Source organism: Lissotriton vulgaris, unplaced genomic scaffold, assembly GCF_964263255.1.
Source record: "Lissotriton vulgaris unplaced genomic scaffold, aLisVul1.2 SCAFFOLD_4443, whole genome shotgun sequence".
NCBI lineage: Eukaryota > Metazoa > Chordata > Amphibia > Caudata > Salamandridae > Lissotriton > Lissotriton vulgaris.
In genome coordinates, this window is record NW_028242086.1 from 75,001 (window position 1) to 96,019 (window position 21,019).

Sequence of the window (21,019 nt, forward strand, 5' to 3'; positions counted from 1 at the left end):
CAGGCACACACACCACCAGCCATCAGTGCACAATTTCCACAGGCACACACACCACCACCCATCAGTGCACACATCAATTAACGCATCCACAAATAACTATTGTAGCAATCGCAGTATGGTGCAAATTACTTTTAAACATTCATCTAAAGCGAAGCATGCCACCATTGTTACAATTCCAATCCAACCCACATAATTCCACTACACACCACATGCATACACTCCATAACACATGGCGAAAAGACATTGCCATTTGCTCTAACTCAAATAAATCAGAGACCTATTGCATTTCCAATGCTTGTTTCCTCTGTCAGATATTCGCCATTTCGGCATCAAGCCCTCTCTTCCTCTCGATCGCTGTCTCTTGGTGATAGCTGTAGAGCTCTTTGTGCGGTCGGGTCGTTGATAACTCTTAAACAAACTTTGCGCTCATTGAGCTGTGTCATTCTGATTTGACTTCTCCTGTTTCAAAGCTGAAGCACTGTCCTTGGACGTCTTGGATCTTTTAGGGGTCCGTACCACTGTAGTGTCCTTTTCAAAGGGCATGAGGGTGTCTCTTTGGACTTGCCTGTGGTCGCCCAGGGCTTCAACGGCAACGCAGTTTGAGGTCTTACCCTCATTTTTAGGTTTTGCCTGGCGAAAGCTGCGCTTTCTGCGCAGCTTTTTCGCGCAGGCGAAAACCTGATGAGAACTGTAGTGTGCTTTGGGTCGGCCCTCGTCATTCATTGGCTGGCTCCGTAAATGGAGCCTTGCCATTGGACGAGGGGCCTGTCCGTCAATGCCTGACCAGACACGGGGGCGTTCCCGACATTCTTTGGCTTTTGCCGACGTCACGCGACGCCGGGAACGCCCCCGAGTCTGGTCCGGCATTGCCGGCACTTCTGCGTCTCTCCTGCCCCGTGACTGGCCGGCCGGCCAATCCTAGCGCGGCCGGCCGGAAGTGCCCGCCCCCCGCAGCCCGGGGGAAGAAGGAAGACGGCAAGCAGTATGGCGGCGCCCGCGGGGCTCCCGTGGCCTGGAGGGAACCCCGGCAATCGGAGGACAACACCCGTCTACACACCCCATGGATATCAAGCTCTGACCTCCACTCACCACTTTTTCGGATTCCAGATGTCTGGGCTGCCCAGCCTGTCGCTGCTCGCCTCCCAGACCGATCGTCACGGTGCTCTGCTAGAGGTGCCTCGAGATCCTTCGAGGTTCCGCTGCCTTGACGCTCTGCCGATTTGGAATGCCTTGTCCCGTTACCTCCGTTTCCCTTCTTTGTGCGATGCTGCCCAGATGTGTTTGTCTGCTCTGAGCCTGGGATCGGCTCCCATGGACCTGCCTGGACCATCGTCCTCACTCACGCGCTGCTGCGGGGAGTTTGCTTGTGCGTGGTCAGATTGCCCTGGACGACATCACAGCACGGGCTCCGCTGGTGGTACTGAGCCCAGGACGATTTCGCTGGTTTATTCTCCACCGTGGAACGCAGAGCTGCACCAAGCGTGGAGAAAAGGTACACCATGTCCACCGCCCGGTCCCCCGCGTGGATCATGGCCACACCAGGTACCCAGGATGGCCGAAGAGCACCTGACTATCGAGCGCTAACCGACCCAGCGCTAACGGGCTCAAGATCATGCCCACCCAGCACAGCTAGCCGTCCGGCCATGCCAGGTAAGAGCGCTACCAGGGGTCTGCATCATGTTGCTGATTTGTGTGTCTAGTGTGCATCTCGTTGTGTTGTGTCTGTATATGCTACCTCTAAATCGGATGGGTTGTCTGTGTGTGTTTTGTGCTGTTTTTTGTCTATGTCCTGTTTCCTACGTGTCACCAGGTGGTGTAATATATTGATGGTCCTGTATGTGGGTCTGTGGGGTGTGCTGTTTTTTGTGGTGTCTGTCTATGTTCTGCGAGTGTTGCACTGTCTGTGTGTTTGAGAGTCGTGTGGGCCTGTAAGTGCTGTTGTGTGTTGTGTATGCCTGTGCCCTGCTTGTGCTGTGCGTGGGTTGTCTGAGAGACTCGTCTGTTCACGTGAGTTGTGGGTGTTTTACTCTTTAAAATATGATGCCTTTTTTATTTTATGTTGGTAGCTACTACTTTATACAGTATATTATTAAGCTAGATGCCCGTGTGTGCTTGGGGATCTGCTAATTTGAGGAAAGTCTCTGTGTTGTAGGTGTATTTTGTGGTGAGAAGCTTTCAAATAGTCACTTGTTCACTGTGTATGCTGGACGTCATTGCGGGCTTTGTGGGTGTCCAGTCTTCCAGAACATGAATAAAACTACTGTGGCTTACACGCTTCCTTTTGCCTTGAGCTTTAAGCCGAGCGCGTCGAAATACATTATGTATTCGCTTTCCGTGGCCCTCAAAAGGCATGCTAGTCAAATTTAGACTGTAAGCACCACCCTCGTGCATCTTAATTTGTGTTTACTTGCTGGCTTTTTTTGGGCTTTAAAGGTTTTCTTTTTCAAACTGCTGGTGTTTTACCTGTATTTTTTTCAAACCTTTGTACCAGGCAAATTAAAAAAAAAAAATTACCCATACCCAAGTCATTCCATAGTGCGCTTCAAAGCGCTATGTGCACTCCAGTCTCATGGAAGTTGGCCCGTGGCACTTTCCGTTGCCCGAGCATTCTGGCAGTTACTTCTATTCTGACTTAATCGGTGTAGAAGTGCGCACACATGCATTTTGTTTTGCAGCAAATGCTACAAAAATCCCCAGCAACGTTCAGTTCTTCTGGGCTCCTGGGCTTCTGGGATCCTGAGCTGTGTGGCGGTTGTAAAGTAGACTGGGCCTCGCATCCAGGAGGCTGTAGTGATGAGGATAATGATTCCAGGGACTTGATGGTTGGGTAGGAGAGTGGAGAAGAGGAGGGAGGGAGAGAGACAGAGGATTGGAGAAGGAGAAGGAGAGAGCAGCGAGGTGGTAGGTGTTGTAGTCTGAGCTGTCGCAGATAATGGCTTGTAGTTGGTGGTTTCAAGCTGTATACAGACATCTCTCACAAAGCTCTTTCAAGGTTAAGTTTATATCAGGGAGGAGACGGAGCAGAGGCTGCTATAGAGAGAAGAGTCGAGTCTGGACTTGTCAGGGCGGACGTGTGTTACAAGACCATTTTTCTGGCATGGGAGATGGTGTGCCAAATGTGTGTCGGTCCGCTGCCCACACTGTGAAATACCCGCAAGCTCTTCTATATACAATGGCAAGTACCTGGAAACTGCGGCACAGATGGACAAAGGCTAGTAGCTCCTCTGTACACATGGCAAAATAACCGCAAACTCCGCTATATAGACTTCTGCATACAAGCTAAGTTAGACATACAAACCTCTCCAAGCTCTGCTGCACATAACTGACCAATAACTAGAAGTTCCAGAAATCACTTGCCTCTGTTGCATATGGGGCCAAATTCACACAACCTTTGCTACATGAATGGGTAAATACCGGGGCCCCCACTATGTACAAACAAAAGTATGCTATAATGCACACGACAAATAACCACAAGCTATACTACAGACCCCAGAAACTGCTGCACTGACGGACAAATACATGCATCTCTACACGTACGGAAATGCTAAACATACAGTCAATACTTGCAAGGTCGCTGTGCACACAGATTTAGACTGTAAGCACCACCCTCGTGCATCTTAATTTGTGTTTACTTGCTGGCTTTTTTTGGGCTTTAAAGGTTTTCTTTTTCAAACTGCTGGTGTTTTACCTGTATTTTTTTCAAACCTTTGTACCAGGCAAATTAAAAAAAAAAATTACCCATACCCAAGTCATTCCATAGTGCGCTTCAAAGCGCTATGTGCACTCCAGTCTCATGGAAGTTGGCCCGTGGCACTTTCCGTTGCCCGAGCATTCTGGCAGTTACTTCTATTCTGACTTAATCGGTGTAGAAGTGCGCACACATGCATTTTGTTTTGCAGCAAATGCTACAAAAATCCCCAGCAACGTTCAGTTCTTCTGGGCTCCTGGGCTTCTGGGATCCTGAGCTGTGTGGCGGTTGTAAAGTAGACTGGGCCTCGCATCCAGGAGGCTGTAGTGATGAGGATAATGATTCCAGGGACTTGATGGTTGGGTAGGAGAGTGGAGAAGAGGAGGGAGGGAGAGAGACAGAGGATTGGAGAAGGAGAAGGAGAGAGCAGCGAGGTGGTAGGTGTTGTAGTCTGTGAGCTGTCGCAGATAATGGCTTGTAGTTGGTGGTTTCAAGCTGTATACAGACATCTCTCACAAAGCTCTTTCAAGGTTAAGTTTATATCAGGGAGGAGACGGAGCAGAGGCTGCTATAGAGAGAGAAGAGTCGAGTCTGGACTTGTCAGGGCGGACGTGTGTTACAAGACCATTTTTCTGGCATGGGAGATGGTGTGCCAAATGTGTGTCGGTCCGCTGCCCACACTGTGAAATACCCGCAAGCTCTTCTATATACAATGGCAAGTACCTGGAAACTGCGGCACAGATGGACAAAGGCTAGTAGCTCCTCTGTACACATGGCAAAATAACCGCAAACTCCGCTATATAGACTTATGCATACAAGCTAAGTTAGACATACAAACCTCTCCAAGCTCTGCTGCACATAACTGACCAATAACTAGAAGTTCCAGAAATCACTTGCCTCTGTTGCATATGGGGCCAAATTCACACAACCTTTGCTACATGAATGGGTAAATACCGGGGCCCCCACTATGTACAAACAAAAGTATGCTATAATGCACACGACAAATAACCACAAGCTATACTACAGACCCCAGAAACTGCTGCACTGACGGACAAATACATGCATCTCTACACGTACGGAAATGCTAAACATACAGTCAATACTTGCAAGGTCGCTGTGCACACAGATTTTCTGCCCTTCACCCCCACCCTGTGACTCCTAAGACTTTCCTTTATACGTGATTGTTTTTCCACCAACACAATGGATACATTGAACAACTCCTAGTGTCCTTGATTTAGGGGTGAATGAGCTTTGTCAAGAGAAGGTTAACTGCTTCTGCAGTACATGAATAACAAGCATTGGAAATGCAATAGGTCTCGGATTTATTTGAGTAAGAGCTAATGGCATTGTAAATTGCAATGTCTTTTAGCATTGTGTTATGGAGTGTATGCATGTGGTGTGTACTGGAATTATGTGGGTTGGATTGGAATTGTAGCAATCTGCGCTTTGATGAATATGTTTAAAAAGTTATTTTTTTTTTGGTCCTTGTCTCTGACCCTGCCTCCACAGCGCTCTGAAGCGTAGTAACCGTACTCGTGGTCGCTTTGACTGCATATACAACAACAGTTTGGTTGTGTTTGTTGTAAAATTATATATTTCTGTCAAATGGCTTCAGATTTATTAGCAAAACAAAATTTTTCGGCCAATAAATAGCGATCATAAATATAGACGCACTTTCCCCGGTTTTGTAAAGCAAGTCCAAAATCAAACTCTCGAGCAGTAAAACTGATCAGGCGTTTACTTATTTCATCTACATTAAAAATAATGAGTGAGTCGGCCCTTGGGCCTGGAATTTTTCGCATGCCGGTTGCGCCAACCTCTTTTAAGTCGGCGCATTGACCCGCTGAGCTGCCTCGCTAGCCTGCAAGCCAGGAGGTTATTATGGGTCACCAGAGCTGCAATGCTGCATTGTTTTACGCCACATCAGCCTCTTGCGGAGGCTAGCGCAGCGTACGAAGGGGGTGTTGAACGGCTCCTGTCAGGATTGGGAGGTGGGGGCTGCGTCATGCGCGCGCAGTTTATTTTTCCGGGTATCTCGCGCTCTCCAGTGACGCCGAGATTGATGGATCGAATACAGACTGCGCAGAATGATAACTAATGCACACCAGAAGGGTCTGGTATCCTCTGTCGATGAGATCTAAAGCCCTGTGACTCGCATTAAATGTAGCATACTTCTGCTCTGTGTGGGGGGGGGCTCTGTGTGGGTGTATGTGTGGAGGGCGCTGTGTGGTTGTGTGGGGGGGCGCTGTGTGTGTGTGTGGGGGGGCTCTCTGTGGGTGTTTGTGTGTGGCATTTGCGAGAGATTAAGCTATTGGCATTGTAAATGACAATGCCATTTATTTATGTTAAAAAAAACATAAATAAAAATAATGTCAAGAGCAATGCCAATAGCTCTAACTTTAACAAAGGCAAAACCATTGCATTGTAAATGCTTGTTTTGTTTTGGCTACCGGCTTTAAGGATGCTGAGCCCCTTGCCTCAGTTTTTTTTTTTAATCACATTTTATTTTTAAATTGAGGTCACATATCGTGCACAGCTTCGTCACCCGGAGGCTAATGCCACCATCAATGTATCTGCAAAAAGTCATCAGGTACAATTAAAACATATGAAACAATTTAGTCCCTTCAGGAACAATGTCTAACACAGAATATAATCAATAGGCAAACCTCCTTCCCTCCCCCCTCCCATGCCCTCCCTGCGTGCCTGCTCCCAATCCGACGCATAATATTGCAGTACAGTACTATGCCTTGTACAGACCGAACCAGCTGCAATCATTCATATGGCATGTCCTCATATCGTCGGGAGGGTATCCTCCTCTGGTGGCGGGTCTAGGTCCAGGCCCTGGTACTCCGCCCACCGTTTCCAAATTTTGAAATGCTTCCGGGGACAGCCACTTGCTAGAAACACAGGTTGTTCTATGCCCATACAAATGTCCATGCCATTCTTCCACGTCGTAAGTGACGGGGCTTTAGCTATGTCTCATTTTGCCAGTGTAAATCCCAACAGCATTAGGGGACGCTTATACCAGTTTCCTCCAACCCCAGCCATGACATGTAGCAACGCTAGTTTAGGGTCCCTCTGTATCTCCCAGGCCAGAACCTTGGCTAAGCAACGATGAACCCCATCCCAAAACCTTTGCAGCGATGCACAGCCCCAGACCGTGTGTATCAGTGTGCCCACCTCCTGCCCGCAACGGAGGCAGTCCGGGGACGCTACTAAACCTGCCGTCCATAACCGCTTTCTGGTGTGATAGGTGTGTTGCAAGTAGCGGAACTGAATTAGTTGCAGGCGCGCGGATATGGCTGCACCCCTGGGACTCCCAAGGGCCTCGACCCAATCCTCTTCATCTAGCTCCCCAATGTCTCGCTCCCAGTGGGCTTTAAGGCCACTCAAGTTCGAGGAGCAGTGTCTGGCAGTTCTTCCATGAAAACTTTCGCTTCAATGCGACTGAATTTGGGGATTTGTTCCAGACCAACTAGGGAGGGCGCCAGGGCATGGCGAAATTGGAGGTATCGATAGAACTGGGTGTGGGGCATCCTGAAGTCCTCCTGAAGGTGCGACAAGGATTTAAGGGTATCTCCAGACAGAACGTCGCCCAGGGTCGAGATGCCTATGGCGTCCCAACCCCTGAAGCCAGTCAGGGCATCCAACTGCGGGAGCCTTCCATTACGCCAGAGGGGGGTCTCCTGCGTAAGGACATCCCACTATCCAGTCCACCTCAGTGCCTGCCTCCACACCAGAAATACCACCTGTGTGGCCGATGGGAGGGACCTCCGAAGGGGAGTCGCGTACAACGTGTGCAAAGACGCCGAGCCCATTAAGTGTCTCTCGACAGCGTAAGCTGGATCCCCCCGGTCACCATACCACCAGTCATTTAGCACCAAGAGGTGCGCCGCCTGGTAGTATGACAGCACATCCGATGTGGCGAGGCCACCGGTATAAGTAGATCGATAACATGTCCGTAGGGCCACCTGGGGCACTCCCCCTTCCAACAAAGCCGCTCAGCGCCGAATTGAGCTGCCGAAACCAGCGTGGGGAAATTACGAATGGATGATTCTGTAGTTAATACACGAGGCGTGGGAGAGCCACCATTTTGAAGATGGCAGATCGGCCGAGAATAGATAGCGGCATCTGCGCCCACACCTTCATGTCCTCGCGCACCTGGTACTACACCTGAGCGATGTTGCGCTCCCGGGATACAGCTGCATCTTCAGATAAAAAGACTCCCAGGTATTACACCCCGTCCGTCACCACCCGGAGGCCCGACGCCCAGTCTCCCACGGTCAGCTGGTCTCCCAGCAGCCACAGCGTGGATTTGCCAGGGTTCATGTATAGGCCCGAGGTCTCACCAAAGATTTGTAAAATACACAGCAATCGTGGTCTGGAACGGTCCAGGGCAGTAAGAAAGAACAGGACATCGTCAGCATACAACGCTATTCTGTCGGAAAGGCCAGGTGCCCATCGGAATCCCTTGAGTTGAGCATCAATGCGCACCCACGCCGCGAGAGGCTCCATGGCGAGCACAAATAAATACAGGGAGAGGGGACAGCCCTCCACGTCCCTCTCCGGACCGGGAACGAGCAAGATATCGCGCCTCCGACACGCACCGATGTGGTGATACCAGTGTATAACAATTGGACATACGCTAGGAAGCGTGGGTCAAGATTCAGTCGGCTCAATAGGGTAAAGAAGTATGTCCAGCTGAGGGAATTGAAGGCCCTATCCATATCCGCCAGGTACAGCGCGGCCGGCTCCCCCAATCCACTCCAAGCCGACACTGCAACCTGAGCCCGTCTGATGTTATGGCGGGTGGCTTGTTGTGGTCTGTGGCACCTAGGGTAAGCGCCAACTCTCTGAGCACAACCTCTATGAAACGAAATCCGTTTCTTTGTTCAATGCGTAGAATGCCAAAATAAAGTTTAAACCAAAATTGTATCAAGCTTCTTCATGTTTTATTCACATGAGTTTCTCATTATTGGTCACGAAGTTTCATTTCCATAACTCATATCTGAAATCCACTTTAGTATATGCATTAGAACATCATTTCCCAATGCATTTCGGACAAAACAGTCCTTCATCAGGGGAATCCTGAAAGACAATAATCCAATCTAAGTATGATCGACCGAGACGAAACCAAACATATAAATACATGCAGTCATATCCATTACGAAGTTGAGCAATTTATCAATCACTTCTAAAACACAGAACCAAAGTGATAAATCATATAATAGTATAGTTCCCGAATGTGTGTTCTCCCGAAGTTGCGTTATAAGATAAATGAATTATAAGTTGACTGAAAGGTAAAGCGAACCCAGTGCTATGAAGAAAAGTGCCCAAAAACTCAATAGTGATTGTTCGTATAACAAGCATTTACAATGCAATGGTCTCGGCAATATTATAGGTAGAGCTATTGGTATTGCTCATTATTTTTTTTATCTTTTTTGTATCCCTAAATAAATGGCATTGTCATTTCTATCGGCATTAGCTTTTTTTGCATATGTGATACCTATTGCATTAGCAGAGAGAGCTGCGGGGGTGGGGGGGTGGGGGGGGGGAGGGGGGAGGCGAGAGCGCGACGAGGAGGGCAGAGGGAAGGGAGGAGAGGAGCGAAGCCGAGCAGCTTCTAGGGAGGCGAGCAGCTCCAAAAACACCACCACGTTTCTCCGAGGCAAGGAGAAAATGCCTTGGAGAAACGCACTGCCATTTTCGGATTTGGGGGCGTGTTTTGCTGTCCTGAGTGACGGACAACGTCACGAGCTAAAGAACAGCAAAAATGACGCCCCCAAATCCGAAAAAGACGGGGCTTGTTTGGAATGACTCACTTCTCTTCCAATGGCTGGCCTCTGTTTAGGAAGCCAGCCAATGAAAGCGAACGGAGCTGAGAGGCGGGTCTAAACTGCCCTACTACACAGCATAAGATCTCTTTACATCCGGTTTTGCCTTCGGCAAAACCGGATATACCTCGACCTAAAAATTATATAAAGGGGGCATGAAAAGCTGTTCAAAGCTACCTGCATACTGAAAGTCTTAAATATGTGCATCTGTCTCTCACACTTCATTTATCTCGCTGCATCCCAATACATGATAACCGCATCTTGGTTGTCCTCGCACACAACATGGAAACAATTCCCACATAAGATCAAAACAAAGACCACATCCTTCCAACTATACATCCTACAATGTGTAGGGTGCTACCCGGGGAACATCCTTTAAAATGATCCCGGAATCATGGAGTGCCTTTACAGTGCTAGCAATAGACCAAACGTGTCATTGCCATGCATTATTTTAGAACGCAAGTTGTTACAACGACTTGCTTTAGGGGAGCCCATTTGTGGTGTGGGGTTGATGTTTAAGTACAACACCTTCCCTATGTTGCGCAGACTGAAGTTGGAATAGTAAATGATACTATTCAAAGTCCACTGCTTCCCTAAGGCAAGTTGTTGTAAAGACTTGCGTGCTAACTGAATGCTGCATTACAAAACAATACAACAGCCTGTGGGTGACGGGCAAAATCTGGCGCAGCCGGGGGGATGTAGCGCCAAGTCTGAAGCAGCCGATATTGGGTACAAGCATGGAGCAACTAAGTACCAAATCGAAGATGCCTGGTGGTGGTGCCTAGTATGGAATAGCCCGGAGGGAAGGAGGCCAAGTCTGAAGCAGCCTACCAAGTCGTCTTGTGAAGTTTGGAGAAGTTGTGGTGGTGCCACTTCTGAAGCAGCATTTGGGGTACCAGGTCCGGTGCAGCCTAGGTGCGAGGGGTGAAAGTACGGGGCAGCCTGGGGGTGTCAGGTACGGAGCAGCCTGCGGGTGTCAGGTACGGAGCAGCCTGCGGGTGTCAGGTACGGAGCAGCCTATGTAGTGTGTGATGTGGTATGGAACAGCATGGGAGGTGTCCGGTATGGCGCAATCTGAAAATTGTCACGAATAGTGATGAGACGGAAGCAACCGCGGTTCGAGTTATGTAGCAGTTAGGAAGGTTAAAGTCAGAAGTATTATGGAAGGTGAAAAGTGTAAAGCCGGCTGGAAGAAGCAAAGTATAAAGAAGCATCTAGAATTTATATCTGAAGTATGGGTGTACCGTCTGAGGCTGTGACTTAAGAAGCTACACAAAGGTGTCAGACATGAATGGATCTGGGCTGTCATGTGAACGTGGGAGTAAACTAGGAAGCGCTGAGTATTCGTTGGGGAGCTGCCCTGGATTCGGGCAGAGCGGGTTGGGATCAAATAGGAAGTAGAGAGGTGTTTTATAGGTAGGAGATTCAGGGTGAAAATAAACTAAAAGCTCAGGAGTCCCTTCCAGTGTTTACAACCAAGGAAACTAGGGGCGCCCTTTCCTCTTGCCACCATTCTCCCACCTTCCTGCTTTCCCCTACCTGCAGCCGCCTCGGCCTCTCCCAGGCTCCGGGCTACAAACTCCGTCTCCACTGCTTCCTGCGGACGCGCACCGGCATAGTACCGTGACGTGTTTCCGCCTCCCCCAACTTGCAGCCGTAAGGGCCGTGCGGAGTCAGTTATAGATAAAATACCAACTTCAGAAGCCTGTTGGAAAAAGCACAACGAGCAAAAGAAAGAGGCCCTATACAAGCCACGCCCACTAAAGCATGGAAACGGATGGAAGCATGGGCAGGAAGAAATATGATAGGGGTAATGGAAGTATGAAACGGGGAAGAGGAGAAGATGTCGGATCAGCATCGCTGCTTTGTGCAAAAGACCCGTGGGAAATGCTTAGAGCTGCAGCAGAGGGAGGGGGAGGGGGAAGCAAGAGCGCGACGGAGGAGGGCAGAGGGAAGGGAGGAGGCGAGCGGAGCCGAGCAGCTCCTAGGACAATAGGACGCGTGGCCCTCGGGGAGCCTCCCGGGCTTCAGAAATACTACAACCTCGGCGTGACTCCAATCCGGCGGGAGCGACCCGCTCTCACACGACTCTTCAATTACCAGCCGAAGGAGCAGGCCCAACTGGACCGAGAATCTCCGGAAAAATTCACTGGGAAACCCGTTAGGACCCGGCGCCTTGCCTGGGTTCAATTCTCCCAGTGCGGCACTCAACTCATCTGTCAGGGGCCTGTCCAGCAGGTGCCTCACCTCATCCGAGACTTGCTTGGGCGGGAGGTCGTCGATAAAGCGCTGGACGGTACCAGCCTCTAAGCACTCCCGGGGGGCATACAACGGCTCATAATACCCAGCGAAGTTCTCTGCTATCTCCGCTGGATCCAACATAGGCTCCCCCTCCGGGGTCACGATTCGAGGCAGCGGCTGGGCATGCATAATACCCTGGCATAGACGATGCAACATTTTACACGACTTATCGCCCCACTGGTAGACCCGGCTGCGAGTTGCCAACCAGGCCTGCCGCGCCTCGTCCATTAGGACCGACGCATATTGTTGTTGCGCTAGTACCAACTGACGTCTTGCTGGCCCACCATCGACCTCCCGAGCCCTGCGCTTCAGCATCTCTAGTTCAGCCTCCAGTCGCACTAGGTCGCAGCGTCTCTCTCTCCGGCCGCCGCGCACCAGGATATGTCCACGCCACGTAGCGTGGGCTTCAGGGCCTCCCAAAGAACAGACGGAGAGTCCACCGACCCCTCATTCACAGACAGGTAGTTGTCTATTTCAACCGTCAGGTGCGCTTTATATTCGTCCAAGGTTCAGTGCCAGGCCGACATCCGCCACCGGAACGGCTGCCTGGCTGGGCCCACGTGAAGCGAGACTAGCACCGGGAATGGTCCGACAGGGCCCGCGGCAAAGTCTCCGCCGAGTCAATGCAAGAGGCACTCACCCTTGGGACAAAAATATAGTCTAGTCTAGAGAACGAGTTTTGCGCCGCCGAGAAGTATGTATAATCCCGTCGCGTGCCGTGTTTATATCGCCAAGCGTCCAGCCAATCAAGCCCCGTGACTACCGATAATCTTGTGATGGTTCCTTCATACCCTTGGTCCTGCGCCACTGCCCCACACCGCCACCTATCGCAGCCTTTGTCCAGAACATCGTTTCAGTCTCCCCTCCATGATGGACGTAGAGTCGGGCACCTCCCTCCACAGGGATAGCAACTTTTCAGCCGGTGACCACTGAAGCAGGAGAGGAGCATATACACTACCAAATGTCAGCCTATCTCCGCCGATCTCCCCCCTGTACCACTACGTACCTACCCCTGTGTGTCCGTCCAGGCGCGCTTGTGTATGTAGGGCAGTCTGCGGTGTATGAGGACCACCACCCCCCTAGAGCCTCTTGTGAAGCCAGAGTGAAAGGCTTGCGTGTAGCCTGATCGCTGCAGACACAGTGCCTTGGTGCCCAGCAGGTGAGTTTCCTGCAATAGAAGAACATCTGCCCCCACCCTTTGGGCGTACTGAAACACCACTCCCCGCTAATTTTGTCCAGCATCCCCCTCACATTCCAGCTCATGATTCGTAGCAACCCGGGGCCTACCCGCCCTCCCTAACAGTGGACATTGGAACAGCATAGCATAGATGGACCCAAGGGTCCTACCGTCCAGCCGGCACAGTACAAGGCAAACAATTGGACACTGAGCGCAGGCAAGCAAAGCCCCTCCCCCCGAACACCCCAAAAACTCCCTTCCCCACCACCCACCCCGCACCTCCCAACATGGAAGCACCTGTCGCGGACGGATAGCGGCCAAGCCCCCCACCAGGGAGCCAGCACCGCATCCTCCAATGAATCCCCCAGTAACAACCCATCGGAACTAGGCCGTCACACCCACCCTCCCATACTGATCAGGGCGGGTTTCCAGCGTGAATCAACATTGCCCTGGGCTTCCATATGCATCATATATACTGATCGACATATATGTCTCTCTGTCCTCAAGACCCTCCTGGCTGCTGTGTCTGTATCGGGTCCTCTTGGCATGCGGCAGAGCCCAAGCACGAGCTCTCGCCTGACCGTGATCATCATCGTCGCCGACGCTGACTCCGCAGACCCTCCCTGAGGATTCCACTCGATGAAGAGTCCGATTCTCCGTCCTTGGCAGTGTTAAGCTGAATTTTCACAGTCTCATCAGTCCACTGAAACACTTCTTCCGGAGTGTCGAAGAACAGCGATCGAGATTTGTAGACCACCCGCAGCCGCGCCGGGTAGAGCAGCGCATATTGTAGTTTCAGATCGGGGAGACGGGCCTTGGCTGCAATGAATGACAGGCGTTGCTGCTGCACCAGTCTTGTATAGTCCGGGAAGATCATACTTGTGCTGCCACCGATATTTAGAATATCATCAAAGCTTTATTTCGATTTACAAGATATCATAAAAGCACATAAAAGATATAAAATCACAATTCATTGGCATTTGGAATACGAGATCTACTCGATTGTGTGACCGGACTTTGCCCTGACAAGGGACTCTAACTTTTAAACTTGAGGTGTTACTTCTTCGTGGAACCTACTCTGAACTCCTAATATACTCCCTTATAGCGCCACTTGGAACTGGTAGTCAGTGGTGTCGCCAGCTTCGTAATTACATGCGCTGCCCTGATGAAGTCTAAATGCATATACTGCTAATTAGACGAAACACGGGTTGGCTAGTAATCAAAAGGATTCTGTTGTGAACATTAAAGAAGACGACTGACACTTATCTTGGAATATGATGTTTTACTTTTGATTGACGAATTGTACAATATAACTGTTCAACTTTGCTCGGGATAGATTGTGTTTATTTTTTGTTGATGTGGTTTTCTGCATTATATGGTGATGGTTAGATAGACGTCATCTTATCCCTGGGAGCTGCCCTAATAACTTTTACCGATCACTGTTGACAATAGTGTGCAAGCGCATAACCTTCTATCTACCGGTTCTCTTCTTTGTTTGTAAATGGGTAACTCATCTTTCCTCAAGCAGTGACCCAAGGTGACCCAGGGAATCCTAGTGATTTGCCCACATATACGCGTAGGTCACCACTAGAAAAGAACATAAGTGATCATCGTTAATTCCACCATATTGATTCAGTATATAACTTGTGATGCAGCAGGGCAATGGTAAGAGACTGGTGTCCACGTTATAGCTGGTACTTTAGAATAAAAGGGTGCGCTGATTAGAATGGAGTGAGCTATTGGGTGAATCATAACAGACTAACGAGCTTCCTAGATGTCCCTAGGATCACATACGTGTGTATATCCTGGATGCAGAATGTTGTGGTGCCAAGTTAGAGTGCTGAGGTGAAAAGTTACAGGATTATTAACAGCCCTACTTTCAGCTGTAATACTCGGCTGAGGTATCACTGAACAAACTGTTAGGTCTACTGGAAATTTGAAGGAACCACAAAGCTTATCAAGGAGCATGCTGCTCTCATCCTAATGAGGGTTGTCTGGTTTTTGTGAAGAGATCCTAGGACACCTAAGCCAGCTGTGACTGACATCGGATAGTATTGAATGAGAGAAAACATTTGGTGAAATAGAAGCTGTTATGGCTGGAATTTAGACCGTACTTTAAAGGAATCAACATAAAGGCTTATCAGGAGGACAGTTCAAGTTTTGATTAGTAGGTACGCTTTAAGGTGATCAATGAAGGGCATTACTCCTGGAACCATTAGGGCCCATTACCTGAAAATTAACAAATTCACCAGGAAAAACTAAATGTCGTTTTATTCTCGTCATTCCAAAATATTTTTTTAAGTGGATCAATACCCATAATACTCTAAACCCTACATTTTCTCATTTACCCCAAATATAAATGCTATTTACACAATGTTGAATTTCACATATACTTTAATTTCGTATAAGCCCACAGTAATATGTAGATATCTACCTCAACACTTAAAAGGAAGCCTTTGAATTGGACACTGAAGAATGCACAGCAAAAATTGTACATGGGTAACCTGTATTTTAGTACTCTCCCTTCCAGAGTTGCTGGCAAATGTTCTCCAACATGAGTTTTGCCTTTGCTTGCTATGTGGCTCAAATAGATTGTTCACTCACTCCAGATCATTTGTGCAAGAGAATGGAACAATAATTCGTGATGCAGTACCAGGGAATGCTTTTCACATGAAACCAATAGACTGAGGCAGGGCAATATGCAGCCATTCCACACGTTATAGGGAACTGGATCCGCTTGGCCACATGGGGCATCAATAGCTCAGTAACTGTCTCTTCTGCCTCAAAGCGAATCCTCTTATGGGTTGAAGGCAAAGTGTGATCAACAGTTCAGTAAAGCAACTGAAAGTAAAAAGATTTTTTCTAGTATTAGCAGGCCTTAAGCTCAAGGACAGACTGAGGAGACTGCAAAATGGTAATGGAGCTACACAAATGGCCAAGAAGCATCAACACAACATACAACTGTTTCACCAGCATAGTCTGACTTCCTTCCAATTGTGATTAGACACATTTGCAGCCTCACCTTTTACATTAGACCATCTATATAACTGGCATAAGAGTCCACAGCAGGCATATTCCCAGGTCTGTTAACCACAAGCAAATTGTAGAGGTGATTTACAGACCTGTCCCCCAATGCAAACTATGTTGCAATAAAACAAGTTGAAGATCACATGGTACTTACTGCATTTTTACCCTGGATCCTGCAAGCACTGCACGTCTTGCATTCTATGCACTGCCATCGTAATGCTTTCACATTGGAAGTTAACTCTGGACAGAATTTCAAACATGATGGATGCCCTAGGGAAAAGAAAATAGGCAATCTCAAACGACTACTCAAACATCGGTACAAATGTGTTTAATTGTGGAAAGTCAGACCAAGACAGTTATGTAACTGCTGCCTATGCATCTGGAACAGAAGAAAAACTAAAGATTATAAAAAAAAACACCTGTTATACTCTAAGATTTCACCCACAGCAGACGCTTAAACAGGCCCTTTAAGTGTTGAACTTATATAATACGGATGACTACAAAAAATACTGACGTGAAACCAAATACCATTCTTTTTTGGAAAACTGTAAAAAACAAAAAAATATACATTTTATTCTTGATTTTTTTTTTAAGTTTAGCTACACTACTATATGCCCAGGTAGTAGGCAGTCTTGGGAGTGAATGGGTGATATTGCAAACATACTGTAGAAAAAAATATCACAGCAAGACTGCAACATGTCAATAGTTGTAGTATAGCATTTTAGTCCTTATGCTCCGACTAGTGCATTCACAAACAACAATACCACATATGAAAAACTGGTATTTTTTCCCATTCATAACCTAAAATATACATCTTGTAGAGCATTAGGTAGTCTGATACTTTGACCACAACAAATGAAATACTTTATCTGCTGCCTCAAAAAGGCAGCAGACCTCATGAGATAATGGACCCTTCTGGTAGAATATTTCAAAAAGCAAAGACATCCACTTTTCACATTTCATGATCATAAAATGCAATGGATCAAATCTGACGAACTACAGCATCAAAGATAAATGCTGCAATTCGTCTGTTCACCCCTACAGGACTTGAAAGTCTTAGAGAAACGTATATGCTGCATCTAAAATGTGCTTATAAAAGTTGTTTTTGTAGTGTAAAAACCTTCTAGGATTTGCATGCAACCTGTGTCCATGTGTGAGGTTCACAATAAAATACAGAAGAAACGGACCGTGTTGGCTTGACTAGCCGTATCTGCGTTTCATGTGGAAAAATAGTCTAGAACATATCAGAACACAAATGTTTAAGGCTCTTGTGATATATTGAACAAGTTGCCAACCTTCAGTAAAGATCTTTCTGGTGACACACTAACCACAGATCACTTATCCTGCGTATAATCCCCTGGCGTGAGACAGCATGTGGACATTTTCAGAGCAGTTCTTCTGCACACCATTAGGTGGTATTGTGTGGCTCTGTGCCAATTTCATTCTTGTGCTGACGTCAGCTGCCTCCTAAGCTGTGTGCTCCCTCTGAATCAGAACCCATCGGCAAATGAGCATGACCAGTGTGCAGGTCTCTAGATGGGGCCCTTATTCTGTGGAATGGAAGAGCTTCCATTCCACAGAACAAGATGATGATCGGGAGGGGGTGGGGGTTTCTGCAGTTATACAGAAAATCCCCCAAAAAGATTGTTACAGAACATAAGTAAGTGATGGATACTTTTAACTGCAGATACCTCCCATTTTGAATAGGTGAATAGATACTATAGCAGTACTTCCTAAGGTGGTAGGTCGGTGAACTGTCTCATACCAAAAAGTCTTGGAGGGCAAGCTGGCAAAACACTAAGTGCCAGCGCAGTGGTAGCAGTTTCAGCCCTGGTGGAATAAGACTTATTAAGGCTGTTTTTGTGCCAATGCTTAGCAGATCATAAGGCAGAGAATAATCCATCAAGAGATGGTCTGTTTCTAAACTGCTTTGCACTTCTTTGCTCCGGAAAACCATACAAAGAGGTAATCCTCCACTCGATGTTCCTTGGTACATCAGACATAGAAACGAGATTCTCTTTTAGGATCCAAATGATAGAGTCTCGCCTCAACATTTAGAGGGCTGCAGTAACAAAGAATGACGGAAAGCTGACCGTCATGTTAAGGAGTGAATACTGCATAGGCCTCAAAAAATCCACTCACTAGGGCGACTCAAATTAATCAGGGTGAGCTATTTTAGCACCTACTTACCCGTTCTGGGAAGAGAACTGGAGCTAGCAAAGAACATTTGTTCTGTTGATTCAGAAAGTGAATGAGAAATAAAGATGACTTTAAATCTTGTTTTTAACCGGTCACATTTAAAGACAGTGGTCAAATGTCAGCTTATGTCTCCCTACAAATTGCTGCTAATTTTATCCTGGAAAACGAAGTTTACTTTTCTTTTTCCGAATACAAAGTTAAAGGCTTCTGTAAAGTGAACTATCTGACAACCCTGAGGGACAAGGAGCGTGAAGTAAAAGGCAGTAGGATTGCAGTTTTACTGACACATTTAAATAACTTGTAAATGAACTGTACAAATATTTCAAAATAAATAAGCATTTAGGAAAGTATTCTTTTTTAGTAATTCTGAAGTGTGATGGAAACCGAATTAAATTGAGTCAAAGCAAATCAGAACACATTAGTGATGTGCACATGATAATTTTTTGCTGAAACCTGATTTCCACCCATTATCGTTTGTACGCTATATAGTTTTAACAGTAAAACTGCAGGTCAGTGGGAAATCTTGTCCATTTCAATGGAAAATGTGCTGTCTATAAAAGACAGTGTATTATCAAATAATGTTTTCGTGATATCCTTATTAAAAGCGAGTTTTTAATACACTAACTTAGAAACATTCCTGCTCCCGCCCTGAAGACAATGCGGTTAGTGAACTAAGAAGCAAGTTGGGGGTCATATGTCCCCTATATATGGCCTAGTCTTTTTACACAAACCAAAATTGTAGTTTGCTAAATCAAACATAAGTGTTGTTCGTACAGCAGATATGCTGAACTCGCATTTGAAAGGGCTCTCATATGGGACAATGGAGAAAAGTGAGACTCCGTGAAATAAAATATTTGCCTGGTGTTACACAACTTGAGACCAGTGTATGGCCCAAAAACATTACAGTTAAGGTGAGTAGATTATTCAAGTCAATCGACCTGCAGGTCTGGTAACATTTTAAGGTCTTCTTTGGGTAGGAATTAAGCCCGGGTCCTTAGAATCGACTTGGCAGAACCAGAGGTGGTATAAGGTGTATTGACAGAGAGCCTAAAGTTTGCTCACAAGGCGCGCCAATGTTATGCAATGAGAAAGGTCTTTAAAATCAGAAGTCTCAAGGGGACACTGTAGTGGGTCAAAAGCTGAGAACATCAAATAAGTGAAGACTAAATTCAAGACACAGTGAGGGATCACAAAGACTTTTGGTGGAAACAAGTGTTGTAAACCTTTCAAAAACCACATCACAATGAGATTTAAATAACTAAGGCTAATATAGCAACCACAAGAAAGCAAAAAGAGCCAAAAAGAAGCTCTCATCAGTGCCCAAGGAAAGTCCTTGCTGGGCTAGGTACAAAACAAACACTCCAGACAACTTAGCCAGTAAGGTATGAATTTGTTAGATGCTGCACCAACACACATTTTTACCAACTTTTGGAGTACACCGATTTGTGTAGGGGCACTTAGCCACCAAGAGGACATCAACAACCTAATGATGCAGCTCGAAGGGGAGTCAAATATCGCTGTTCAATCTCTAAGCATGGAGATGCAAAGTGTTCAGGCCCAGTACAACACTGCCCTGCTGCTGCGACAAAAGATAACTCCGAACTGGCAGCTTGATCTGAGGATAGGTCTCATGCTCAGGAGTAAGGGTGCCACACCCTACTGGCCCAATCCAGAGTCACTCAGATAACTTGGACCCAGTCATTTCTGATCATATTCAGAAATTTGGGAAAAGGAGACAGTGACAATAAGGTATGTAGGAGTCCTGAGCTACACGAGGAGTCTCTGATTAAGAGCTGTTTTGGAAACTCCAGCGCACAAAACTGTTGACATTGCACGTTCAACAGTGGTGTAAATATCTAGTCAGTGATTCCCCAATTGCTGGAAGACTGGATATTATATGCTTGATTATTATTGTTTTTATTGGTATATAAAAAACACGAGATTTAAAATTGAAATTTTTTTTGTATAATTTTTCTATGTACAAGATTTGATATATATGCACTGTCATCTACTTGACATTGATAGAATGTAATTATGACAAGGTATTAATTTCTACAGTATATAAATGTAATTTTAATTGTTTAATAACTAAATATAAGCATATACATTTATCTAAATAATCTTCATGTGTAAGTGGCTTTTCATGGTTATTATTTAGACTTGTAATTTTATGTTCACGTGTTTTTATTGTTTTATTGAAACTCACAATTGTTTTTTTGGTTGAAAATCACAGATTTGTGTTTTACTAGACAACAGGTTGGTCGTTTTTTACTACCGTTTTGTAATTAAATAAATAAGCAATATCTTTCTGGGCTGGAAAACATTACAAGCGAAAATGGAATTGGTTAGTGTTGATTTTATATGATTCTAGTACATATTAGAAATTGGGAAAAAAACAATCTTCACAAGAAAATGTTTCTTTCTACATTCCTGAACCCACAAACTGCATGCCGTCTCAAAAATATTCTTTACATTTGTTAAATCCGGCACTAAAAACTGGCCTTTAAACTGGTTTGTCACGTCTCCTTTTTTCTTCTCTCTAAAATGACCCTTTCTTTACATTCCATCATGCGCGTCTCCTCTCTGTCAGCACAACCTACTATAGTATTGTATTGTAATTGCATTTATATAGCGCTTACTACCCCTGACGAGGCGTCGAAGCGCTTTTTCGGCGGGTAGCACGCTACTCCGGGACCCACAGAGGATTAGTTTTGAATTAGTATAGTGAAACATGCAAGTATATTTTAAGTGGTGGATAGGTTAGTCAGTTATTTGGATTTGGAATGATAGCAG

General features: G+C 46.6%; 1 protein-coding gene across 1 annotated transcript in view; it reads right to left on the bottom strand.

The window, feature by feature from the left end:
* The window catches only part of LOC147669069 (histone acetyltransferase KAT6B-like), a gene marked incomplete at its 3' end in the record, with an annotated part of 135,168 nt that overhangs the window by 61,850 nt on the left and 52,299 nt on the right, over positions 1 to 21,019 (bottom strand). Inside the window, exon 3 of the mRNA XM_086948249.1 lies at positions 16,182 to 16,297. Within this exon, the coding sequence (XP_086804375.1) occupies positions 16,182 to 16,297 (116 nt within the window). The remainder of the gene's footprint in view (positions 1 to 16,181; positions 16,298 to 21,019) is intronic.